Here is a 27,617-nt window from a genome sequence, read left to right on the forward strand (position 1 = left end):
ACTATGTAGAGATATTAGGTATTTGTTTAAGCAGGAGGACATGAAATATGAGCAATGCCGGGACTCGAACCTTGACCTCTCAAATACTCGCCGAGTGGGCTAACCGTTACACCACGAAGGCATGCTGAAAGGAGGGAGAGAATAAAAGCTCTTGCCGGACTCGTACCTCGGAGCTCTCTCGAATACGCGCCGAGTGTGGTGACCACTACATCACGAAGGCATGCTAAGAAGGCGGGAGAAATTACCTTATAACTATAATGGTATTAATAATAATAATTTAATATATTTAATTAGTTGAATTAAATTAATTAATAAAATTAATATATTTAATGATAATAATATATTTTCAAAACTGAAGAGCGTTTTTATAACCCATTTGTAAATCAAGTTCTAATCGTAAAAAACTGATATTGTGGTCAACATTAAACGCCAATTTTGAAGATATTTGGTGAGGGCTAATGAATTTATAGGAAAATGTTATTAATAACGTATCCAAGATCTAAGAACAACGGAATTGTTGCAGGTAAGAGAAGGGAGAAGCAGAAGTCAGAAGATTTCATCTTCTGACTTCTAATAGACTTAAATATCCAAAAATTCATTATTAACAAACGCAGATAACGTTGATATATTCTCCACGTTTTATTCTAAGGTTCTTAAATTCTACTATGAGATAAAAGTCGATATCTTTAATTCTAACATGAGGAAACGAAATACCTTTTAATAATTTTTATATTTAGAGAAATATTTAGTTGCATATAAATAGCGAATAGCTGTAAACATCAAACATATCAGAAAAATTAGAGTTTTTGGAAAGAACCTGAAACGGTATTACTAAAGGAAAAGTAACGTAAATGCATTTCATATTTACAACTTAACGGATATTTCACCCATTTTTAGAAAATTAAAATCAAACTTGTGAAAATTTATATCGGAATTTCCCGTGTAAATGGAATTATTTGAGGCACAACATTTACTCCAAATTAAGCTTAAGCAATATCATATACCCAGCATTATATTGGCTTTAATTTCACAGGTGAAAACAAACTTGTTCCTTTTCCTCAGTAATAAAAACTGTTTTATGTTTGTTAACGTCTAAGAAGATCAGGTTAGTGCTACTGTTGTATATAGTGGTAATGTTTGTGCTAATAATATATAATAATATAATATACAATAATTGTAATATTATATATTGTATAATAGTATAATATGCAACAATTGTAATATTATATATCTTACATAATAACATACTATTAAATTTTCCATTGAGGTCACACCATTTTCTGTTATGTTGAGGTTATTTGTTTCGAAAATATACTTGGAGAATATCTCCCATACCAAAGATATCTTCGCGAAATACGTTTTGAGAAAAACTTGCCTGCATTCTAATTACACGTCTGGAAAAACCACGAAACGGCAGTAGGTAGCAATACCATTTGGCATTTGCAAACGGAATCTTAGTATTAAACTGATAAGAAATAATTTTAAGTCCCCTCCTCAGACAAAAAATGATATACAAGCAGAAGATTGTAAAATTAATGTGATCATATGTTAACCCTGGGAGACAGGATCTAAACTCTTTAGGACTGTTAAGTATGGCGTTCAAACAAGTATGTCTGAAAATGTGTTTTATGTGTAAAATAACTTTAACGCGAATTAGAATATTCAACAGGATTTTTAAAAACTGTTTAGGAAAGCTTATTAAATATTCGGAAAAGTGTGTTTGTGCTCGATATTCATATTCAGCATGGAAGGAAACAGCTTCGAAAAATTTTACTGAATATTTACAAGTTTATTAAAATGTAGAATTAAAATAATGCTGAAAATTTATACACTAAGACCATATTCAAGATTTCTCTTACTTTCAGGTTTAGTAAAGCTCGGAGTTCATTGTGTGACAGGAAAAAAAGTAGCCGTTAAAATCATCAATCGAGAAAAACTTAGTGAATCTGTTCTTCAAAAGGTGAGTAATAATTTATAAATTATTTTGTATTATAATTCTCGAAAATTTCAGTGGATAAGATTAAAATTAAAAAATAAGAGAAGAATTATCCAAATGTGTTGAAATCTCAGATAGACCCCTTCATAAACAACATGCAAGAAAAACAAATAAAAACTTAACTCTACTAATCCAGGATACAATTTTAGAATACAAATGATTCGTTCTTTAGATTGATAATATTGTTCGTGTGTTATAGAATATCCTATTTCTTCTACTACAGACTAAATAAGACTTCACTTATAGTTTAGGATAAAATTTAAAAAATAGAATTATACCGCAGTGTCTGATGAGAGTATGGTTCTGATTAGAATTTATTTGATTTTGATTAGAAGGAAAGATAATCAACCTAATTAAATATTTATTATAGTACAGAAATTTTTATTATTACTATAGCAATGGTATAGAAGAAAAAAGTCAGAAAATGTCAGTAATACATTGTTACCTATTGTTTTAAAGTAAATCAGTGACCAGCATGGTGGATGGGAGCCAAAACGGAAACCACTCAATTATACAATGCTGTTATAATTTGCTGTCGTCATGCAATTTATACATACGATAATTATCTGTGCAGTTTATTTAGCATTAAGTAGTATAATTAAGCTCCTTTCTCTAGTTATACAATTTCATTAATCAAAATACTCGATTACCCCCATCAAATTTCAGAACTAAAAAACCAGCAAAACAAGTTAGGTTTTATATTTGACTAAATAAGGTATATCTAATTTACACCTAGATTCTATTTTGCTGGTCATGATTTTAATGTTCACTACAATTAACACATTCTAGCTTTGTTCGACCTAAATCACGGAGCAAGTGTTTCTATGGGACAGGTATACTTCTTTAATTTATATCCAAAATAATCAAACTGATTTAATGATTTTAATATAAAATTTAAAAATGCAAAGATTATGATTTAAATGCTATTTCAAAAAGGTGTTTTTGTCGGAGTTCGGACTTTTTGTATAACTAAAGTATTTAAAAAATACATCGCTGTAATAATAATGTTTCATTACCTATATCAAACTAAAGATACAAATGGCAATTTTATTTAATTGTTCATTCATGTCCAAAGAACATATAAGAAGAAACCTACATATTATTATTTTATTATAGGTTAAATGTTCACTGCATATTGTTATAGGTTCAATGCATATTCTTTTAGTTTCGCTATATGCTTCTTTATTCGACACTTTACTATGGTTAAGATTCTAACTTGTAAACTAGACATGCCCGAGGGATCCTAAATCCATTTTTACTTCCTTGTACGAAGTAAAGCAAGTCTTGTAATCGAGAAAAATTTCGTGCATCATATTTCAATGAAAATAATTTCAACCGCTCTCCAAATCATTTGAACGATGTTTTTGCGTGTAAGTATGGAGAGAATGAAGGACTGTTTTTGCCAAAAAAGGATTGGAAAATGGATTCAGAAGAGATTTTGCTCTTGATATTTGTACGTACGTACGTACTATGTACTTTCTCGCATATCTGAAGAAAGAGTAGCCGCAGAATGTCGAAAACGTTGAAATTTTGTATATGGTACTGCTATAACATGTAATTGTGTAAATCTCTTTTTTGTTGCAACTAGTTATATATAAATTTAAACAAATTTAAATTCTTAACAAATACGTATAAAAGTAAAAAAGTAAAAAAGCAAATTTAAATTCTAAAAAAAGAAAAAAGCCAAAATAATTTAAAATAATTTAAAAATATGCAAACATGTAAAAGATTTAATTCTCGAACTAATCTACAATATCATTTAAATTCAGAAGCATAAGCAAATCAAGTGCAAAATCTATCCATGAAAATAAATCTACTAATTTAATAAATTAAAATTAAATTAAACAATTTTTTTAAAAAATGCATATGTGAATGATCGTAGAGTAAGCAGGAGACAGACTTATCAAGGGGAAGTTGCCTCCAAACCTAACTCTCCAATCATTCAATTCGTGTTTCGTCATTCATGCAGGCAAGGGTAAAAGTCAAAACCAAAAGTAATTCCAATAAAGTGGTACCCTTAGAATTTAACATTTAAGTATTAACATTTAAGAATTAAAGTTCAAAAAGGAAAATACTAATTAAGTCTTTTGAGAAACAAGCAAGCAAAGTCAAGAATTAAACTTTTTCTTAAAAAATTAAATTTTTTAAAATTAATTTTTTATTAAATAATAAAAAAATCTAGAAACCAATGTATTTTAGAAATCCTTGTCTACAGAAACTTCCCCTACACGAATATGCATATCAATAAAAAGAAACTATTAAAAAAACTATACATAATCCATATAAACCAATAAGAAATAAAAAACAAAAAGAAACAAAAAGAACTAATTCACAATTTTTAAAATAAATATATATTTAAAAATGTAATTTCATATTTAGAAAATACTTAGATACTACATAAAAAATTAAAAAAAAATACTTAAAGCAAGTAAATAGTAAGTTTTAGTTCTAACTTACCTACTATATGAGTGTTGGGGTGTGCAAAAGTGTTGTGAAAGAGAAGTAAGTGTGTTCTTCAAATTATATAGATGGCGCTTATGTAGGTAAAGTTGAGTGTCAAGCTGCTATCTTTGTTATAGTAAAAAATTTTTTGTAAATATTAATATTAATTAAGTCAAATTAAATTAAAAATCCTAAAGGTAGTAATATCAATTATTTAGGGAGTTAAGTAACTGAGCCAATCAAGAGATATATGTTTGCTTGAAGGAAATTAAAGTAAAGTGGTATGTGAAAAAAATGTAAACTGTTTGTAATTTGTTCTGTAATAACTGTAAAAATGTGTGTTCTGTTGAAAAATTGTGAAAATTGTTAAAAAATTAAGTGAAAGATAGTTTGTGTGAAAATTGCAAAAAATTAAAGTAATTAAGAAAAACTGAAATGTTTTAATATTAAAGTTTTAAAGGAAAATTTCCCAAAATTTTTTTGAAATGAAGTCCTTAAAAAACCTCTAAAAATTTCCAGAAATTTCTCAAAAATTTATTTAGGAAGTTAAATAAAACTTAAATTTGATGAAAGAAAATATTATAAGTTTAATGAACTTGATTTAATTGGTATATCAAAAAACTAAATACTGGCTAAAGTATGGAAAATTAGAAGAAGAAAATTAAAACCTTCACTCAATTCGGGCTATAATTGAGACTTATATATAAATATATACATGTTATATTATATGTACATATATTCCCACTCTGATACCTGGCTCGGTTAGCTTAGCTTTTTATTCTTATATGTTGGTAAATTGTGCATTTTTTCGCTTTAAAAGTTACTGAATCACGTGATTTTATGTTCCGGCTAATGGTTTTATGACTTTAGTTAATATGCATGCAGTAGTTGTTGAATTATCAACAATTTAAAAGTGAAGGTGGCGAGTTTATGCCTAACGAATCGCCATTTGTTTACATTTAAAACTCAGTAGAATAGCGAATTATGTCAGTTTCTACACCTTCAGTGTCTTTTTGCCGAGACAAAAAGTAAACTTTCAGTTTTGTGCACCGAAAAATCTGCCTTCTTGCCCGCTAGCCGAATTGCTCGTTTTTGAGTAGAAACTCTAATTTTTTTTAACTGTTTTAACTGTATTTGTTTTTTATGCTTTTCTACATTTTTCAAATTTTAACGAAGATGTTTTGAGTTTTTATGCATTTTTGCCTTGCCGTGAAGTGAGAAATGAATTAATTTAATGAGAAATATATCTCTAGTGAAACTCGAGGAAATAAGTGCAGCAAAAAATGTGTATAATTTAATAAGCCATACAAAAAAGTCACGTGGTGTCCACATCAGTGACACCACGTGACTTTTTTATATTTAAGTTTCTACTTTTTTAATGATGAAGGGTAATACATAGGTTCTGAGTGAATAGATGGGTATACTAATTTTGTTAGTAAATAAATCTGAGTGTCGGAAAAGTACATGTTTTTAGAAACTAACAATGCAATGTTATGTCTTTCATTAATTTATAAAAAAGTTAACACTACTAGAAACTGTGTTAAGTATGCAAACAGTTCAGTGTAATAACTTCATTAATTTATAAAAAAGTTAACACTACTAGAAAGTGTGTTAAGTATGCAAACAGTTCAGTGTAATAACTGTATGCATCAATAAATAAATTCCTACATTAAGTGATTAATTGTAATTATAGGTAGTTAAATAACAGTGTAAGGAGTTAAATTTCTTGTGACGAATTATATGATTTATTTTCACAATTTGTGAGTACAGTCATAAAGTCCCAGAGCTATTACATATATTATTGAGAACAAATTTTTCAAAAATTTGCGTCCATATATCCATGTATATACACTTTCACATATTATTCAGTGTTTGAGATGTAAAAGAAGCTCATGTTTTGATGTGAAAACGTTTTTCAATTTTAGACATGTAATTTCACTATGGAGGTATTAAATACTCTGTGACATAATATCTGATTACCAATACTGGTTGCCCCTACTTAATATAAGGCATTGGATGCATATCTTATTTATTAAAATAATATTATAAATGTTCATAATCATCAATTAGATACAATTAATTAAATGTATTTTAAATTAGATTAATTAGATATACTATTAAAAAACTAAAACAAAGATTTAAATTTTTAAAAAATTTGTTTTTTAATTGTTCAAATTTTTAAGAATTTATAATTTAGAAAATTAAAAATATATAATTTTTTTTAAATTTATAATTTAGAAAATTAAAATATATAATAAATATAATACATTTAATAAGATGTTCAATGTTTGAAGTGTAAAAGGGGCTGATGTTTTGAAGTGAAATCTTTTTTAATTTTCCATATGCATTTTTACTAAAGAGATATTAAAGTTCTGTGACTTGATATCTGCTTAACAAAAACGTAATAATTGCCCCAAGGTACATAATACATGGTGTTAGAAACATATCTTATTTATTACAATGATATTAAAATTATATAATGATAAATTAGCTGTAATAAATTAAACGTATCTTAAATTATGTTAGTTAGATAGATTATTATAAAAATAAAATAATGATTTAAATTATTAAAAATTCGTTTTTAAATCGTTCGATATTTTACGAATTTATAATTTAAAAGATTAAAGATGTATAATAAATATAACTGTGCAATTATACTAAGTATTACTCTATATCTATAATAATTAAATGTATCTGATGTTCGATGTGAATTACATTAAATGGTATCCCTTTGGAAAATGTCTGTATGTCAGGCCGTGTGAAGGGGTAAATTAAAGATCTTATATTTCGTGCAACGGCTAATACATTTGCCAAACATCACGAATGATGGATGCATAGTTGAGTAACCTCAGCGCGGCCGAGCAGTGGAAAAGTTTGGAAGGATATCGTTATAGAAATCAAAAGCTCAAACATTCTATCTAGCTTGCATGTGTTAAGCTGGCAAAACACTTAAGCTAATTAAAATAAATAAATATTAACTTATTTTATTCACATATTTCTATTTTTATTTCTAATTTTAATTTCTCTTGTCGATCTTGATTGTGTCTTGATCTTTCTTCTTTCTTTCTTCTTCGAAGTAAAATCACCAACTTTTAGGCAAACATAATACTAACGGCAGCTGAATGAATATCCTTGATGTTTCATATAGTTTATTTTCATTCTTTCAACAAGCAGTTAAAGCAAGAAATAAGGAATATAAACTCTACCAACTAAAAAAAACTCATGTATGTGAAACGACTATGATGCAATAGGGTCTTATATGTAACAATCAACTACTGAATTGTAAAATATAGAGTTTTCCGTAGATAAGCAAAATTCTTTACTTCATTTTATTTGTTGGATAAAATCTCACGTTTTCTCCGAATAGCGTAATCTACCTTTTCTGGAATTGCTAATGGAAATTTTATTAACGGTAAAAAAATCGTGATGTAAGTATGGCCGAGTAAGTATGGCCGAGTAAATAAGTTTAGGAGAGCCTGGATGAAAGGAACCCTGTTGTAAAATACTTTGGCTTAGCTGCAAGGCAGGTATATCAAAGTCGGTAGCCCCTCGCGTCGCATGCAGCCCTTGACTCATTTATCTGCGCCCTTTCGTTCACCTCGGAAAAGTAACAAATATGTATAATATATTAACACAAATTAGGCTTCCACTCAATATCGAGGTGTATATAGAAACTCGGATACTAAAGCGAAATTTTGAGATGGTCTCTTTAAAAGAATATTTTCTCAAATGACAATAAGAAATATGCCAGCCCATTTACAGATAAAATTGACAGAAATTCAGAATGACTAAATAATAAAGCAAAAATTCAGCAAAATGAGTGTTCTCAAATTTTACATATAATTCCCTGTGCGCTTTTGCAAAAGTAAAAAAATGGTATCGTATGTGATTTCTGTGTTCGGTAGTACGTTTCAGTGCGAACAATGTTTTTCACACTTGTGTAAAGGAACTAGCCTCCAGCGAAATGCAGGTTGACAGACATTCTTCTGATATCTATTCTGATAAATGTTTAGTGCGAGCATTATGACTTCAAACAAATGAAATCTGGTTGTAGGAAAAAGCTGTCAGTTTTTGGGAAATAAATAACAGGTATCCATCTACTACCGGCGTTTCCTTTCATCCCTCCTATTAAAAAAAAACTATACGTAATGTTTCATACATATACTCGCTTTTCAAATGCATTATTAAGCAAGAAAGTGGCATTTTTGCGACCCATACTACTGTACACCCGAAATCAACAACTCATTAAAGATTCGGCAAAATGAATTCCGTTTCTACAGCATTTCCCCGTATATATCATACCATTTTCGGTGACTTGCATTGGTGGCATTGGATATGATGATGTGCCTTTCAAAGCATATTTTTATGTGAGGGGAATGACATATCGGCAAAAGTGTTGCCACAAGGTCAGCGTGCCCTCAGTCAGAGGACGACGTGGAACTATCTTATCAATCACCAAACTGATTCGGCCTTCGCTGCCACTACGCATCAGCCATGAGGCGTTAGTAAATTATGGGACTCAACTAGGACGTTTCTTATTATGTAGTTTCACATCTGCACTGATGACATGACACATGCTTGAATCGACATGGTCGCGAATCGGGGACCTAAGAGATCGACGAAAGAGGAAACTAATGGGGTTGTCACATCTAACGATTTCGTGAGGCTGGAAGAAACCTTTCCGGGAAAATAGCCTCTTCTTCTTCTAGCACTGGAGAGCTCCTAGATATACTTAATTATTCCTTAATTTTTCTTTCAATTGATAAGTGGACAATAGTTTAAAAATTTCTTTTTTACATCATGCAGAAATTTGGCTTAATATCCTCCAAACACAAGCGTTCATAATTCAATAAAAAGAATGGAAGGAGAGGAAAGGAAGTTTAGAAGGAACTACACCTCTACCACATCCAAAGACTACAGGCATCTGATTTTTAAATTTAAAGAAAAAATTTATTATACATTTTCTCCACTTAATTTGAATACTATAGGTCTGGGAACATTGCGCAGTCGGTCACGATTTCGGACAAAACTTTCTATGTGAATCTTATTCGCCATGATCTGATAAACCCACACATAAAGTCTTTCAAACACCTTTCGAAACACCCCTATAGAATTCCCCCTTTGTTTATGTCGTAACTGATAATTGAAAGGCACAGCCCACCTAGCCGAAACTATGTTCGGCCATAAAGCTGACAGAGGTTTGCCCGGTCAACAACCTTTTGTTTACGTGATATCAGTGCAACTATTGAAATTGTGCTTTCTATTAATAAATAATTTGTGAACAGCAGAAAATCGCAGTTGAACGTTGATACTGTGAAGACTAAGCGTAATTTCGCGTACTATAACTTTCGAATAGTTGCAAGAGCAGATTGAAAGTTGCGATGAACAACTTAAGCAGGATACATTCCGTTTCAAACTGCAACTCATTTCTACGAATTATTTGCATTTAAAAATATTTTTACTGTATTTGTATATTCCGCTTTCATTTATTTTTTGTACCTTTTAGTTCATGGGTGAATATGTCCCGGACGCATATTTCACAAGTGCATATCAGCGTTGCAACTGAGGGAGGGGTTTCGAAAATGGACCAATGAGCTTCTATTGCTCTTGTGACGCTAATCTTCGTGCATGTGAGCGTATGTTGTTTACGTTTTAATTTACATTTGTTGCGCAGTTATAAATGTATGGTGTAATAGTAAAAAATCTCGTAGTGCTTTCGTTTTATGAGTTTAATTAATCGCTGACATTTCACTTTCGCGATTTTTATCACAGATAGAGAAAATGACTCAAGTTATAATTAGCCTCGAATAATATGCATTTACTAACACCTGTGGATTAAGAGAACTCAAGTGTATAGTTTTTTTAATTGAGTTGAGAAGGACTGGAAGTGCTACAATGAATCTAGTGTTTTCTTATTCCAATGCTTGCATTCTTTTGATTTTTAAAGTGTAAGAATCAGAATACATATTGTGTATAACCTGATTATATCCATTGTTAACATTAAAAGTTATATATGAATAAATTGAATATATTCGTTCTGAATAAGATAAGTTCACTCTGTTTGATGAGTATTTCTTGTTTAGATAGTACATTTAAGGGTGAGCAGTTATTAAATGTGAAATTTAACACACTAATTATATAAGAATGTAAATTAGTTCGTATACAAAAAAGTTCCCTTTGAATAAAATTCAGCATTGGCTATAGTTTTAGAACATCTTTTTCATATAAACTGCAATAAAAAGTGCTGACTTCTATTTACATATATAATATTGGTGTAAATATTTTTCTCATGTATATGGTTTTATGTAAAGATAGCATTTGGGCTCAGATGTTTATCACATATTTCTTTCTTCATCTTATTTACCACTTATTAAGTAATATTTCATGTGGATATTTTTGCGGAGTTGTCCAACATGTGTTTCTATTTATTTCAAATTCTTTCAACCAGGTAGTGAAATCTTCACAATTGCTTATATTTGATCTAACTTTTCGCAATGAAAATTTTCAGAAGAAATAAACGATGCTTAAATTATTTTGTACAGAAAATTGCGTGGCAAAATATTTTCAACCATCTTGCTTAAATCTTAAAGCACACGAAAGGTCATGTGACATGACAGAAATATTATTGTATGCCCACTGGTCCATCCTAGAAGCCACTTCCTCGGTGGCTATACAGATGAGCACTTGTGAAATATGCGTCCAGGACTGGTTCGCGGAAAAAAAGGGTCATCCTATGTATGGATATAACAGGGAGCTTAAGCACTTAATATATAAAGGGCAATCAAAAAACTCCTTTTCCTGTTTTCCTGCTGCTTGAAGAAGTCGGAAACTGCCTGCTGAACATCTACGGCCGACCGGAATCATAGATTTTTCAAAAACATTTAAGGAACCGAAGGCGTGAAAATCGCCTGAGAATAAATCAGGACTCTAAGGACGGGTGCTCGAATGTTTCCCACTTAAGTGTGTATAACTTCTGCTTTACGACATTTGCGATATGGGGATGTGCGTTATCATGAAGCAGAATCACCCCATTCCGCAGTTTTCCCAGATAGTTCACCTTAATTGCACATCGTAAGCTCTCTAGCGTTTTGCAGTGACGTTCCGAAGTGATAAAGACAGCCTGATTCTTGAAATCAATAAGCAATGGTCCCTGGAAATCAAAGAACAGGCTAAGTATCACTTTTTTAGCAGATGACTGGCTCTTGAAACTTTTTGGACGAGGGGACAGAGGATGACACCACTGCATAGTCGATGGTTTCGAATCAGGCTCCCAGTGATGCAACAGTGCGCTAAAGGGACGTGTTGCCTTCAACATTGAAACGCATCAGAGGCTTTAGACAAACAGTCATCCGGTCGATTTTTGCTCAGAATCCAACGCATTATCTGTCAGGGTTAGGGTACCAGATAATGCTTTACATGCTATCGAAGCTTATGTTGAGATCCCTTAAAAGCGCATGAATGGATATGCGACGCTCCGCCCTTATCGCATCATCTATTGCAAGCTTATTCTTGTCTGTAATGGATATGGTCGACTTGCATCTTGTATCGCAACTAGCATTGAACATAGAGCACCACTCAACAACTGTGGTTTTTGACAGCATGGGGGTTTTCCATACACTTTCTTCATTCTCCGATGAATGTCTACCGGTTATTGTCCTTCAGCAGCAAGAAAAAGAATAACAGCATCTCGGTCTTGTTAATGCTTTTGGTGATAACGTCGCCATTTCTAACGTTCGAGCATTTTCCACACTCTCTTCGAAAATATACGAATACCGCAATAATCGCATGATACTTTGATACATTCATTTTTGCCGGCATTAGCTAGAAATATTTCTTGCTTTTTCCGGCACTTTAAATAATCCCCGGGTGTGGTTACCGCACATACATAGAATTTTTGTGTTGGAAATTCTTATAAATAAAATAATCCTATGCCAAGATGTTGGTGCTTATATACCCACATCGGCAACGCTCTAATATGCATATACGCCCTCAGGAACCGTTTTGATCACCCAAGCTATCTTCGCTACAAAACGTTTATTAAGAGAAAAAATAAATTCAGAAGCATTTTCAATAAAAAAATTACTATAGAAAATACAAAAGTTAAGATACAAAAGATTATATAACTATTTTCTGTAAAGGTCCAATGATATCAAATTTTAACGACCCGCATTCTCGATAGTTATAAAGGGTAAATTTGCAGCTTCCATTTAATTATAAGGCAGTTTAAGGGACGAGTCTACAACCTGTAATTAATCAAGAGAGAGCTCATTTAAGCTAAAAGATAAACACATGCATAGAAGATTTATAAAACTTTAAATCATTTAACATTGTAAGTATAGGATAATCCCTTCTTCTAGAAATTCTAAAACGAGCTAACACTTAACTGGATAATTTATTAGTGAGAAAAATGACAACCAATTTCAGATTTTAATATTAAAAAAAAGGCTGAATATCGTTCAATATAAAACGAAAAGGGTAATACCTTTTTATCAGGAACAAATTACTCTATTAATTCTAGTAAGGTTTTCCGCTGTCATTTCGAGAAATATCGAAAGAAATGTATTTAGCTTATTTGTTTTTCATTTAAAGCAGGTAGCAGTTATTTGAGATGGACTAAGATGATTATTATTGCAAGAACCAACTGAAAAAGAATCAGGTACTATATCAAGCCGAGGAAAATTCTGTTATCTAAAAGAGAATTAATTATACGAGTGGAAGAAATGTTCACGAAACACTGAAAAAGAAAATGTGGTATATTCATAAGTATAAAAAATTGCTATGAGCAAACACGGTTTGAACTTATTTTCTCTAACATTTAACTGTCATAAAATAACTACTGTACTGGAGATTCGAAAATTTGTTACCTCTCATATTCTTTATATAGGTGGAAATTTCATATCCACATTACCAGATAGTTAGTTTTGTGCCTGATGAATCTCCCATCTTTTGACGGCGCAGTTAATCATTATCTTACCATATTGTGAGAAAAAATAGTTAAAAGAATTTTTGTTTTACACAAGATGAAACTCTCACCCAGATGCGGTATCAAAGAATTTTTCTGAGAGGTGGACATCTACCAGCATCAGTCAGGTGACCTGCCAGGAGTTCTTATTTCTGGCAGGCCACAAAATTGATGCTGGTTAAAGATGCTATTAATAAGGCTTTCATAAAAACCACAAAACTTAAATTTCGCGCGGAACGTGGAGCCTTATCAGTTTGCATTGCGATAATGATGCTACTCACGCTGATCCGTTCATTGAATGTTTAATCGTATGCTATCAGGAAACGTTTATCACTTTATAAGGTATTTCTCCATTATTCTAGAATGCCTTCGTGGTTTAATGGTTAGCCCACTCGGCGCGTATTTGAGAGGTCCGTGGTTCGAATCCCGGCGACGGCATTGCTCATTTTTCATGTTTCCAAATTAAAAAAAGTATTATGTTTCTACAGTGGCGCCCGAACTAAAAAACATGGTAGTCGATGATTCACCACCAGGATTTGGCGATTGTGTCACCTAATCCCCGGTCGCCCTTTAAAAGGGGGAGTATATAAGGTATTTCTCTCTCGTTCTAGAATGCCGTCGTGATATAAGCGTTAGCCCACTCGGCGCGTATTCGAGAGGTTCGCGTTTCGAGTCCCGGCGACTGCATTGCCCATTTTTCATGTTTCTAGATTTAAGTAAACCTAATGACTCTACAGTTTGAAGGGATACATAGACATGAAGCGCGCAGAATACAGGAGAGGAATAACAAGACTTACAGGATGTTCTGTAGAAGTTTGTTTACTCGAAATCTGAAGTGAATGTCGAAATGTAGAATTCAAAACATGCTATTTTCGATAAGTCGAAATTTTGATTACTCAGAATACTTTAGTATTGTCTTCATTTCTGACCTATCGAAGCTCGATTGTATTTTGTAAACGATAAAAATCGGGATAACTAAATTTTTAAAAACTGAATAATAAACTGATTTTGTTCGTTTAATTTTTTTTATTTAAGTTCACGAGAAGTCAAAGAAATTCAGAATATGCTAGTTAATTTTAGCAAGACAATTAATGAAAGTGTATTACTGATAAACGTTTCTGCTACTAAACTAGTATGAATGTCTTCGCATAAAATTAATTTATCATATTTATGATCAGCATCAGTGTGAACATAAATATGATAAATTCTCTTTAAGAGTGAAAAGAATAACACTGACCACTTTCTTTCTAGTTCCTCGTTCTGCTGGCTGTATGGCTCTATTTAGACCGGCAAGTTTATATGGAGAATATTCTTTAATCGGAGATTAAATTTTCCTTTCAGGCTAATCCTTCTTAATGCTGTGCATATTATGAGCTCCAGCGATCAAATAACTTCGTATAGGAAAGTAAGGCTTAGAGTTAGGATGAATTATCAGAAAATGCTGGGAAAATGCTTCATATCTCCAACCACATGCTTTAAAGTTTTATCAAGATAATATTTACTGTAACTTTGTATACAAATTAACGAAATTATATTTGTGGTAACGAAATTAAAGTTGCGGGAACTGTACAATAAAGTTTAGTATATTACTTAGTACTTCAAAAGTTCAGATCGGCCTACTGTAATGTGTATGTCGTTTCATTCTCTATGCAAGACAATTATTCTCTAAAATTCTGCAAACTAACGGGAATCGGTACTTCCCCTTAATCTTCGTATCAATTATCGGTGCATTATATTTTCGTGTGTCTTTCTATTGATGAGGATAAAACGACTTCTTCTTAGAATGATATTATTGCTTTTTTAATTAGTTTGTAGAGACATTAGGTTATTTCGAAGCAGGAGAGATGAAAACTGAGCAATGCCCTCGCCGGTTTTCGAACCACGGACCTCTCGAATACGCGCCAAGTATGCTGACCACTACATCACGAAGGCATGCTAAGAAGGCGGGAGAAATACCTTATAAGAGAAATACCTTGTGATACATATAATTTCTCACCCCTGCACTGAAGTGAAAAAACATTTCACCCGTGGTAAAAAGACAGTCTAGTTATCTGTAATAGTAATTATAATTTACCAAGCAGGTTTTAATGCAGGGTGATCATAAAACCACTTCTCCGATATATGAACCCCTAGCGGTCTATCCGCTCAACCAATTTAAATGTTATTATGCCCTCGAGATTGTGATGATTTAAAACAACAGAGCTTTTAGAGTTACGGTTACAGTGAAAAAAATTCGAAGTTTTTTAATATCAATATTCACTTTATTTCTGCACAAATTGTTAAGCGTATCGAAAAACAATAAACGATATTGTACGGACAAACGTATGACGAAAATTATCATAATGACAAGTTTTCAACGTGCCTATCTTCGCAGACGAAAACGCATGGCATGCAGGAGACTATTGACATCAATGACGAACATAACATCGCAGGAGGAATCTGTATAACTTCAAGTTTTGTGGCATCTTTCAGTTCTGGAAAATCTCATGGATTTGATGCGTACACCTTAGATTTCAAATAACCCCAGAACCAGAAATAGACCGGAATGAGGTCGGGGGATCTATGTGGCCACGAAAGAGCAGAGCTACGGAGATGAGTGTATATCCAAAGTGCAACTGCAGCACTTGCCGACCACATGTGGCGAGGTGTGGAGAAGCATTTTTCATCCATACAATGTCACTAACGATATTTCGTTGCTGTTATTCTGGAATTAGGTAATTCTGCAACATTGTTATATACTTTCTTTCTTCCCATCATTGACGGAACAGCTGCCTCACTGGTTAAGTGCTTTTCAGCCTGTTGATTCCGTCGATGGAATTAAAAATAAATAAATAAATAAAGAGCTTAGTATGTGTCTTCCAGAAATTGATTACATTTAGAGTTTAGTGCTGTGTCCTCCAGGAACTGGCCAAGCTAAACGAGTAATTGTACTGAGCACTTGCAAAGGAGCATGTTTTCATAGCTGTAGAAGTAGCCTATTCCAAGAATTCTTCTCCGAGAACGAATATGCTTTGCCATGCCACACCACACAGTCTCGTTAATTTTGATGTAAAGTACTAGTGCTACATTGAGATGGTTTTATTAGCTCAGTGAAAGCAGTTCTTGGAGTTTACTTTACCAGGAGAAATGTACTTCATCCGTCCATAATATATCGCAGCACCACCTGCTATCGTCATCATGTCTAATGAGGAATGATGATGACTTATTCTTTGCAAATATTTCACCCGCGAAATTTTCTGCAGACGTGTATCGTTCCAACGCCATTTATGGATTTAAATACGCTTATCATTTTGCGCAGGAAAACTGTGAATGATGCCATTCGAAAATTTCAAAATGCGTTCGTTGTAACCATAACCGTGACAGCTGTATTGTTTTAAATCACCCCAATCTCGGCAGCATACCTTCAAATAACAATATGTAAAATTTCACTTAGATTGGTCGGGCAGATAGGCAACCCTACGGGTTCATATGTCGTAGTTTTTAGATGGTCATTTCACTAGTTTTTTTTACCATCTGTAATTTTTAAGTGGCTGATGCGTATAAAAAATGAAACGTGGTTTTTACCATGTGGAAGTAGTGCTCATTGAGTACAAAGAACGAAAGTAATTAGTTGAAAATAAAATTTTTATTTCAAAAGCACACCTCTCCGATAATCATTCTGTGTAGGCACCCATACTATTTAAACATTTATTTTATTACTTTGGCAATGGTTTTCATGACATGCTTTCTATTTTTGAAAATAATGTAATATTTTACCATACTAAATGTTAACCAATCCAACGACAGTACTTCCGAAAAGGAAAACAGCGTTCTAGTTGTATACATTTTAAAGATTTATTTCTTTGTAGCATTGCTGTTGAATGCTTTCGCTTCAGTCTGTGTAAAAATTTAAATCTAAAACGTTGTTTTCAGTTTGAGAATATATTATAAACTTAACCCGAAGTCTGGACATACGTAATCAGCACTCAACTTTATGAATGGCATTCCAGTCTTACGGTTCAATAAAATATAAATATCTGACTATAATGGATCATAAGTGTAATGCATCGATGTGATTTTAATTCAAAGTGATTTGACAGAATTTTGGCGCTTTTTAACTTCATTTACTTATATTTAATAATGCTGGTTAACTGACATCCTGTTGATTGTTACATAACTGCTTTGAATAGAAAGACTTTAGAGAAGTTTGGTAGTAAAACACAGGTGTGATAAGCAAAATTACTGGAGAACATCCGACAACTCTTCTTGTCGGTAGTTTAGTTCTCGTATATAATAATTGGTTTTATTTAACTGAACTACGTATACATTGCGGTTACCTTCCTAAGTTCTTAGATATATAAGACACATTGTTATCACTATTTTCAATGCTAATATATCTTACCACGCCTCCAGAGATTTATCCAAAGCTTGGTTTTTTAAAGTACTATGTTTATAAGAAATATTCTTTTTTGCAAGGGTATTACTCATAACTATGTTAGGTAGTTAGGTAGGTATAAGTATACAGGCCACCGAATATTTAAGATAAGTCAATGGGTATGGACGTCATACACAGACGTATCCAGATAACCAACATCCTTTCAACAACAGATGGCAACATATTCATGTAACATTCAGTGTCATAAAACTGAGCCTTAAGAAATGGTAATAGTCAGAGATGTTCCTCATAAATAAATTTCATAATGATTGATAGTAATTTACTTGCGTTGCAAATTTCTTGACCTCTAATTGCGAATCTTAGTAAAGGTAAAAGTTCCCGCTTTAAGCTAAGTGGTTTAGAGGTAATGAAGTTGTTAATGGACGTGAAAAATATAGCGTTCTGCTTCGCCTCTTTCTCTAGCTACACAAAAAGAATCTGTAGATGATTTATTTCTTGCATAAAAATATGTGAGAAAGGGTCATTTCCAGTGATGAAAAATGTAACTTGTTTAACAGTATATGGAACAAACAAGTCTATTTAGAATAATACACTCATTCCATAAATTAAGGATAATGCAAAATCAGGCAAAGGAAGAGTTAGAAGCAAAACAAATTTGACTTATTTGTAAAGCTTATTTATTAAACGAAAGGTAAAGAGCAAAAAAAGATGCTATATGTTTGATATTATTAAAAAAATTAGCGATTTTTCCCCCTGGAGCAAATTACAAAAAACACCTATTTATAAAATACCAATATTACATGGTTGGTATGATTGTTAATACATTGTATGTCTCTCGGACGATGCAATACAGTCCGTACAACGCCTACCCTGCTAAAAATGCCCCGTAGAAACCCATAAAATTTTTTTACGGGGAATTGGCCTACGGGTACCCGTACAGCTCTGTGGGTACCCGTAGGCCAAATCACCGTAAAAACCCACAGACAGAAACCCGTACAACTGTACGGGTACCCGTAGGCCAAATCCCCGTAAAAACCCATAGAAAGAAACCCGTACGTTTGTACGGGTACCTGTAGACCAAATACCCGTAAAAACCCATAAAAAGAAACCTGTACGTTTGTACGGGTACCCATAGGCCGAATACCCGTAAAAACCCATAGAAAGAAACCTGCACGGCTGTATAGGTACCTGTAGGCGAAATACCCATAAAAAACCTGTAAACGGAAACCCGTACGACTGTACGGTTACGAGTAGGCCAAATCTCTGTAGAACTGTAGGCACTATAAACAAAATCCCAGTAAAAACCCATAGCCAAAAATCAAAACTTTATATGCATATCCATTGGCCAAATTTCCATTAAAAAAATGGATATTCCGTAGGTCTATGCCTTTTAAAAACCAGTAAACAAAAGCATGTACACCTATACAGGCACCCATACGCCAAATCCTGTAAAAACCACTACACAAAAATCCACAGACCAATAAAGGTACCTCTTGGAAAAATCGCTGCACAAAACCCATAAACAGAACCAATAGCATTATACCATAGTGGAGTATCCATACATAGAATCGTACATAGAACGGGCATCCATATACAGAATCCCTAAAAAACAATACACAAAAATAGAACTGTAAATCAAATTTCCATAAAAACATAAACCAGCAGAAGTACATAATTAGCACTGATGAAATGTACAGAACTAAATTGCGGAGAAAGCATGTAAAGTAATTTTAAATAAAACTCAATGCGAATAAATAAAAATTTTAAAATATCTAGAAGCCTACGAGCCCGTCCTTCTTAATGCACGTCAATATCTATAAACATATTACAAAATATTTGTATAAATTCTCTTTACAATATTTTAAACTACCTTTATATAATTCTGAAAATAAAATGAATAGAAAGATAATAACCAAAGTCATGATTCACAACCATCGAATGATATATGTACATATATATATGTAAGAAAAATAAGGAATATGCAAAAGATTAAATTAGCAGCGTAAAATTAATTTTCTTTCTCTATTCTAAAAACAGTAAGCTTTCTGCACTGCATCATTTGGAGATTAATTCATGTCATATGACTCTTACATAATTTGATGTTGTAAAAGAAACTAAAACTCAAACAGCCAATAGTAATTTTACAGCAGTATTAACTATTAAAGAGAGTAAAAATGCATCGAGAACCAAAATTAACTCGGTCTGAATTAAGATTTCAGCCTTAACGTAACGCATTTCCTTTTTACGCTTTGTATTAGCTGGATTGCAGTCTGTCTGCTCCTTGTTTCTTACTACACAATTATCAAAAATGTTAATTTTTGGAATAGGCATAAATAATGTGCCAACTTGTTTGTGGCTGCAACATATTTGCTGAAAGAAAAGTTGAATTAAATCTACCTCGACTGCCAAATTTCTTATTCATTGTGGATTGGAGTTTGAACATCTCTAAGCCACCAAAATTCTTGCTGTTCATTACGGATTCAGCTGCTTGTATTCGACTACAGAATCTATTACATATATATATATAATATCATTTCATTTGATGGTTGCGAATCATTACTTTGACTGTATATATATTATTGATTTCCTTATAAATATATACTACATATAGTACTGTACCTCACTGCATATATTTGTATTTCAGTTCTTTAATTGGGAAATTAAACAATTGTATTTAATCACATCAGCTTGTTTAACAATTTGATACCTAATGAGAAATGTATTGCCAAAGGATGGTACTTTCTAGCATCTGCTTAAATTTTAAGTTACCTACAATGCACTAAACCAAATTAAAAAAACAAAACTAGAAGAAACCCAAATTTTCAGGAAGAGAAACATTATTAACAAGCAAGCAAAAAGAATACGGGACTTGCAAATTAGAAACTTAACATAGAGTTCAAATTTAGCATACTTGCTATCCCCTTAAAGCTCGCTTACCAATGATAGTAACACCCTGCAGCTTATTATGACATGCATACACATAGATGTTTTGCGTGGAAGAAAGGATGAATCCAAGAATATAATGTAGTGAAGAAATAATAATATACAAACACTGTGTCGACCCCTTATTACAATACTTTGAATGTTACCTGTATCTCTCAAAAGATAAATGAAACATGAAGATAACATATAATAAACTTAATAGTACCCAAAATACAATAAATTATATTGTAACAAAATGAATTTAAAAAATTTTACAAGTTTCAACAAATACCAATTCTCAACGCACAGTTCGGGAATTAAGAAAATATCTCATAGCGTATAATGTTTTATTCCGTATCTCACTTTTAGTGCTATATAATCTTCCACAGATTTTATATAAATAAAATCTATAACATAATGGGTATTTATAGTATATGTAGTTCTTGATGTAAAAAAGATAAACTTTCGTACTGTAAAAATTCCATTTATGTGAATAAGTATGAATATACTCATATACACATAATTATACTAAATAACTAATTTAATGAAACTAAATTCCTATAGAAAAATGAGGAAAGTGTAGAATCGCCCACTGCTTGGCGTGTTTTTAAGAATTGCACATACTCGGTATCCATGTACACATCGACCTATTTTCACTTCAAAAAACATCTCAGAATTGCACAAAAATGCCATTGTGCACTCCTTTGACTTTATTCATGTACACATCAACCTATTTTCACTTTAAAAGTCAAAAGAAAATTGACAAAAATCCAATTCCTTTTACTTTTGTATTACAAAGTGCCAAATAAATAAGTGGGCGATTCTGCACTTTACCCGAAAAAATATATAAAAATACTATTTACCTATATATATTAATAATTTATTATTACACAAGGTTTTTCATTTTCATCTGTACTAAAGTGAAAGCGTTCATAGACAATATAGTGAAAGCATAGGAATATTAATCTGAATCGTTAGAAATTCAATAGTGGGAGATACAAGAGATTACTGTATAGGAGACATGAGATCATCTTTTAATATAATATAATCTTTTATGTCCACCAGATGATCGTTGTATGTATAATTTCTATGCCGCTTTTCCATATTGTCGAAATTCAAGGTTTATCATGCGTTTCGGCTGTTTGGACATAGTGTACCTGACTCATTTGTTTCCTACCGTGTAACTACTTTATAGCAATCAAAACACCCTGCAAAATACCTCACACCTGCCTATTCTTTCTTCATTGAAATCATATACTAATTATTGTATGAAACAAATTATTAAACAAATTATTAACGCTATTTGGGTATCATTCCTTTCACGCAAAAGCAAAACCCTGGTTTGCTAAACTCACCAATGACTTAACTCAGCTATATCCAGTTTTGACAGATAGTCCTATTATCAGTTTCTCAAAAAACTTTCGGACTGATAATTTTGAAATGCCTCTTCTGTTCTTAGACTTTAGAAAATTCCACGCATGCTTTATCCTGGACTTAGTCCCTGTTATTTGGCAAGAGGTTACTTCTGCTACTTATGTCTGACGGTGCCGAAATCGATTTCACACAGTAGCAGTTTTTCAGAAGCATTAGAGCATGAAGCATGTTGTTTTGATCGAAATGTTTAGATTTGCATGCATCGCATCAGACAACGCAATGTTACTAAAGACGGCTATATTATCATTGAGTTGGGGTTCGAATCCTTAAGAAAGCATGAAAGAGACTCTCAAGTGCATCCTGAATCAATCTAGAGGTTAAAATATATTTAGCATCATACGACGGTTTCAAATCCTGGGGAAGACCAAAAGGAGAATTTATTGAAATTATTATTCCTTTTTTGGAAAGGCAGCAAGTTAGATTTTCCCTGAACTCTTAATCCACCAATGTCTCTCTTCATTAATTCCAAAACTTGAATTTGTTTCTCATGATGTTCATTTAATCCAAATGCTGCTTTAAGTACTTTATCTGAAGGAGGGTATGGCTTGGTACTCTTCATAACATCGAAAAAGTTATCGATTAACTCAAGTCAGATACTTTTTGATTTCCTGTGAGGTGGAGTATACCTTTTGCGGTAATTCTTGAAAATAATGATTTCGCTGGAGCTTGAAAATAATGTTTTCTTGTCTCTCATTTCCCTTGATCATTAAATAATTTGGTTTTAGTTTGTGACACAAACTAAACATAGCATTCTGTACATAAGCATTCTGGATTATCTATCTACATCGCCAAATACCTGCCTATAAGATAAGGACTGTTAAGCAGGATCAAGTCACATTGTACCAATCTAGTACATTCGTACGTTATTCATCGTATAAATTCGTTAATGTGTAAAAGTCTGTCAAAGTCAAAACATAGATGAACATACGTGTCAAAGTCTGACACGTATGTTCATCTATGTTGTTAAATCTTAAGGATTGAAAGTAACTGATTAAATCGTATGTTTAATTTTTCAACTTGGTGCAGTTCACACTTCTATAGCAGGGAACCTCGGTTCTACACTACGCATAACTCTCAAGGTTCTGCAAAGAACACCAAATTGTCAAATGCAATAGTAAAAATATGCTTTAGACGTTTTTCCTAATTCTCCGATCTGTGTTGTTTTATTCTAAATTTCTCTATTTGATATTTTAATTTCTGAATTTCTGATACTAATTTCTTTCTAGATGTCGTCCACCTTTTTTGTCGTTGAGCAAACATTCTAAAATGTTTCTTTTCTCTATTTTTCAGTGCTTTAGTACAATTTTTAAGGATATTATTTTGTTCTTCAAATTATCAATGCATTCTTGTTTATCTTTATACTTAGAGCATTCAGGAATATTTACATTGTCATTTGTGAGTTTTATTTCAAAATCATTCACATTTGATTTATTATTGTCATCAATCTCATTTTCGGCTTCAAAATGAGTTCTCTTTGGGTTAATTCGTGTGGTCTTTCAAAAGCACTCTGCATTAGTTTTCTTTTCGCTTGTCCCCAATTTCTTGGTGTTATTTCGTTTACTGCACAAGATAAATTTACTTTCGACACAGCAATGCATTTCAACAGTTTTTTTTTCTGGCAATTCAAGCAAGGATTTTTCATGTCATTTTCATAATGACCGCGCAGAAAATGTGGGCAAATTCTTGTGTTTTTCACATTAACAGAATCCTGTCTTTAACATTTATGTATCCATGCTTTCGTCCACAGCAAACTGTTCTTTGGGAAAGCATGAAATACAATATCTCTTCCTTTTGGTATAAGTGTTACGGCACGTTGCTGTAACGCAAAAAGCCATATTACAGAAACGATACTTTACAATATAGAATTTAAAAGTATATATATATAAGTATATATAAATTTGTATATATATATATATACATATATATACAAATTATTTTAAATATTTACGTTATTAGAAAACAAATATGTATGATTGAAATTAATTTGAGATATGCGACCTCTAGAAAATCGTCTCGCAACTGAATGAAACTACAGTTTTAAACGCGCGAAATCAGATCAAATGCAGCACATACACTGGTGTGCAAAAATTAAGGACGAAGTCGAAAAATGAGCATATCAGCTGAACGAAGAGGCAGAGCGGACAGAAAGACCAATCAGGAGATTAAGTAAGGTGATGTACGGTAACACATGCGCAGATATGCAGGTAGACGTAATGGGGGAGTGTCTGAGTAGTATAAAGCATGTTGTCGGTGTAAGATCAGTATTTCTGGCAAAGAGATTGAACACCGTATAGCAGTTAAAATCACACCGAGTTGCTGCCTCAGCGAGAAATGGCGAATAATCAATCTGTTAGACGACATCTGGATGCTTTTACCCGAGGTCGAGTCATTGGGAAGTTGGAGAAAGGCCGCAGTGTGACAAGTGTGGCTGCACAGTTCGTAATTGCTCACAGCATCGTTTCACGACTTTGGAGACAATTTCAAACTACAGGAACAGCTATCCGGGGATTTAGTAGTGGTCGTCCACGAAGAACCACAGCCGCAGATGACCGGTATATTGCCTTACAGGCCAGAAGAAACAGGCGGCAGACAGCGGGAGAAATCGCTAGACACATGACACAGGCGACTGGACGACCGATATCGCGTTTTACCGTGGCCAGAAGACTGCACGGTGGTGGTCTGTTTGCACGACGCCCTGTACGGTGTGTACCTCTAACGCCTGCCCATCGGAGAAGGCGTTCTCTGTGGTGCCGAGAACACCGGAATTGGAGAGACAATGAATGGGGACGAGTACTCTTTACAGATGAGAGCAGATTCAGTCTGAGTAGCGATTCTCATCGCATACTCATCTGGAGAGAGCGGGGAATCATCCCTCGAACATCATTGAAAGGGACAGGTATGGAGGTGGCGATGTTCTCGTTTGGGGAGGCATCATGCTTGGTAGTCGTACAGACCTTCACATTTTCGACACAGGTTCAGTCAACGGGACCCGTTATTGTAACGAGATTCTTCTTCCATATGTGCGTCTTTTTAGAGGCGCTATGGGTCCGCAGTTCCTTTTCATGGACGACAATGCACCATGTCATCGCACAGTAGCTGCCGAACAGCTCTTAGAGAGTGAGGATATTGAACGTATGGATTGGCCGGCACGATCTCCGGATCTCAATCCTATCGAGCATTTAGGGGATTTTCTAGGCAGACGCTTGGCAGCTCGTACCTTACCACCAGTAACGATTCCGAAGCTTCGATTGGCGCTGCAAGAAGAATGGGCAGCAATGCCTCAACAACTCATTGACACCCTCATTCTCAGCATGGGCAGACGCTGTGAAACCTGCCTAGCAGTCAGGGGAGATCTTATCCTCTATTAAAGACCGGATGTTTCTTGCTGCACGCCCATCACAGGGATGTTTCGGCCTTCAGTCGTATTGCGCTCCATGCTACTTTTTCAATAAAGCTTCTTTTTATCCCTCTGATTTCTCTTTTAGTAAGTGTTGCTTACATTACTCACGTCCTTACGTATTGGAGATCTTACGGTATTAAATGTGTTGATTTGGAAAGCTTTTGTACAAAGTTATATTGAAAAAACCGTCTCGCCCTTAATTTTTGCACACCAGTGTACACGTCAGATTACTTCCGGTTAACTCCCTCTATAAGGCTTGCGTCGACTCCTCGCCGACGCGAGCCTCATAGAGGAATGCCTGAACATCACAAAGGAATGAATTAGCTCTTTCTATTTGTTCCTGGTATAGGCCAGATGTCTTGGGTACGAAATTCTGGACATCATGTCAAAGATATGAATCTCTATTATTTTAATTTTTTCTCAGATTATTTGCTTAAAATATAAATTAAAATAAAGTGTAGAGTCATTAGGGTTTTTCTGAAGCAGGCTTATATAAAAAATGAGCGATGCCCTCTCCAAGACTCGAACCTGGACCCCTCAATTAAGCGCCGAGTGTGATGCCTTTATACCATGAGACACGAAGAAAGGAGGGAGAAAATACCTTGTAAAAGGAATGAGTATTTCCTGAAGAAAACCAAAGAATGAATTATCTTTAAGCGGATTATGAATGTGACATAACAGTATTCCAGAATGTTTAAATTAAAAACTTTTTCTATAAACCATAGTTTTTCTGATTCATGATTTTTATATAATGCCGATAAAATATTCAGAATTTCGAAAATTATACTAATTTCAAAATCATAAGACTTTTTAAGCATACACAAATGGCGGTTTACTTAAATACATGTTTCTTTATACAAAGTAATAAATCAAAAATTAAAAAAAGAAATGCAGCGATTACTTATGGATGACGCTAAATATAGTATATGGGAAAAAATACGAATGCTGATCATAAACCGGTTTGGAAACATTCTTTTTCAAATTTCTTACATTCTATTGGATTTTTAAAAACGGATGTATATCTTTTCATGTTCCCAAATCTAATTTGAAGGGTCGTTATTTATTCAAGCAGAAAGATTATAAATAGATTTTTCAGCATTCTTTAAAAAAAATGAAGTGAAGGAAGATAAACCGAAATGAGAAATGTAAAGATAAATAGGAGATGTAAAAGATTCGACTTTGCTTTTCCATTCTGAAAATGAGACGAACGAATTGTAATCTATAAAAACTTCTTTGGAGTCATTTTTGTTAGCTTCTGTAGCCATTTTTGCCTGAATGCATTGGAATCTGTAACTGGAATATATTCAAAACCAGCCTTTTAATGAGAAGAAGGGACTTGAAAATGTATACTATGATGGATTTAAAAACAATCCTTTAAAAGAAGCTTTATGAATCCTAACGAGATTAAGGATATTTATCAGACAGAACAGATTCTAAAGTTTTTCTCACTCTGAATAAAGCCTTCCATTGCAATCCAAATTTGTGATTGGTTCATACCATCCAAGACACTAGCCTTATCTACTTTTAATGTTTAAATAGATTTTTTTTGACAGATCAAAAGTAAATCTCAGAAGAAAGAACATGTTCTGCAAAGTGACGAAATTTATTACTTTAGCATCAGATTGAATTCTAACGTCATTTATGATCATAAATGATATCAAAGCAATGCATAGCTGCTTGAAAAGTAGTTGTTTCGAATAATTGCAATTCATCCTTTATTAGATCCAGGATAATCCTTAACTATTTTGAAGACGTTAATTAATAAAAGTGATATGAACGATTTTTAAGAGATTTATTTTTCTGTATCGTATTATGATACGAACAGAATCATCTGCTAGATGTATTAAGGCGCAATTTGAAATCACGTTAAATATAATCATGCTCATAAGATAAAATTCATTTGTTACATCATATTTTACCCATACCCAAGTCATTTCTTGGGTTTCCAATAGTGCTGGAATCTCCTTTGAGACCAGATTAATGTCTCGCAGGGAGCTGTAGAACCTGATTAACAGCTAATTCGAGCTATCATTTATAATATGAATATTAAAAAAAATTCTGATGCGCCCACCATATGCCTTCCTTG

General features: G+C 33.0%; 1 protein-coding gene across 1 annotated transcript in view; it reads left to right on the top strand.

Annotated features, from left to right (window-relative positions):
* The window catches only part of LOC118189324 (serine/threonine-protein kinase BRSK2-like), a 399,000-nt gene that overhangs the window by 232,319 nt on the left and 139,064 nt on the right, over positions 1-27,617 (top strand). The window contains exon 2 of the mRNA XM_035359908.2: positions 1,866-1,960. Within this exon, the coding sequence (XP_035215799.1) occupies positions 1,866-1,960 (95 nt within the window). The remainder of the gene's footprint in view (positions 1-1,865; positions 1,961-27,617) is intronic.

This window comes from Stegodyphus dumicola, chromosome 2, assembly GCF_044657685.1.
Source record: "Stegodyphus dumicola isolate Sdum_Otavi_A_Nest chromosome 2, ASM4465768v1".
Taxonomy (NCBI): Eukaryota; Metazoa; Arthropoda; class Arachnida; order Araneae; family Eresidae; genus Stegodyphus; species Stegodyphus dumicola.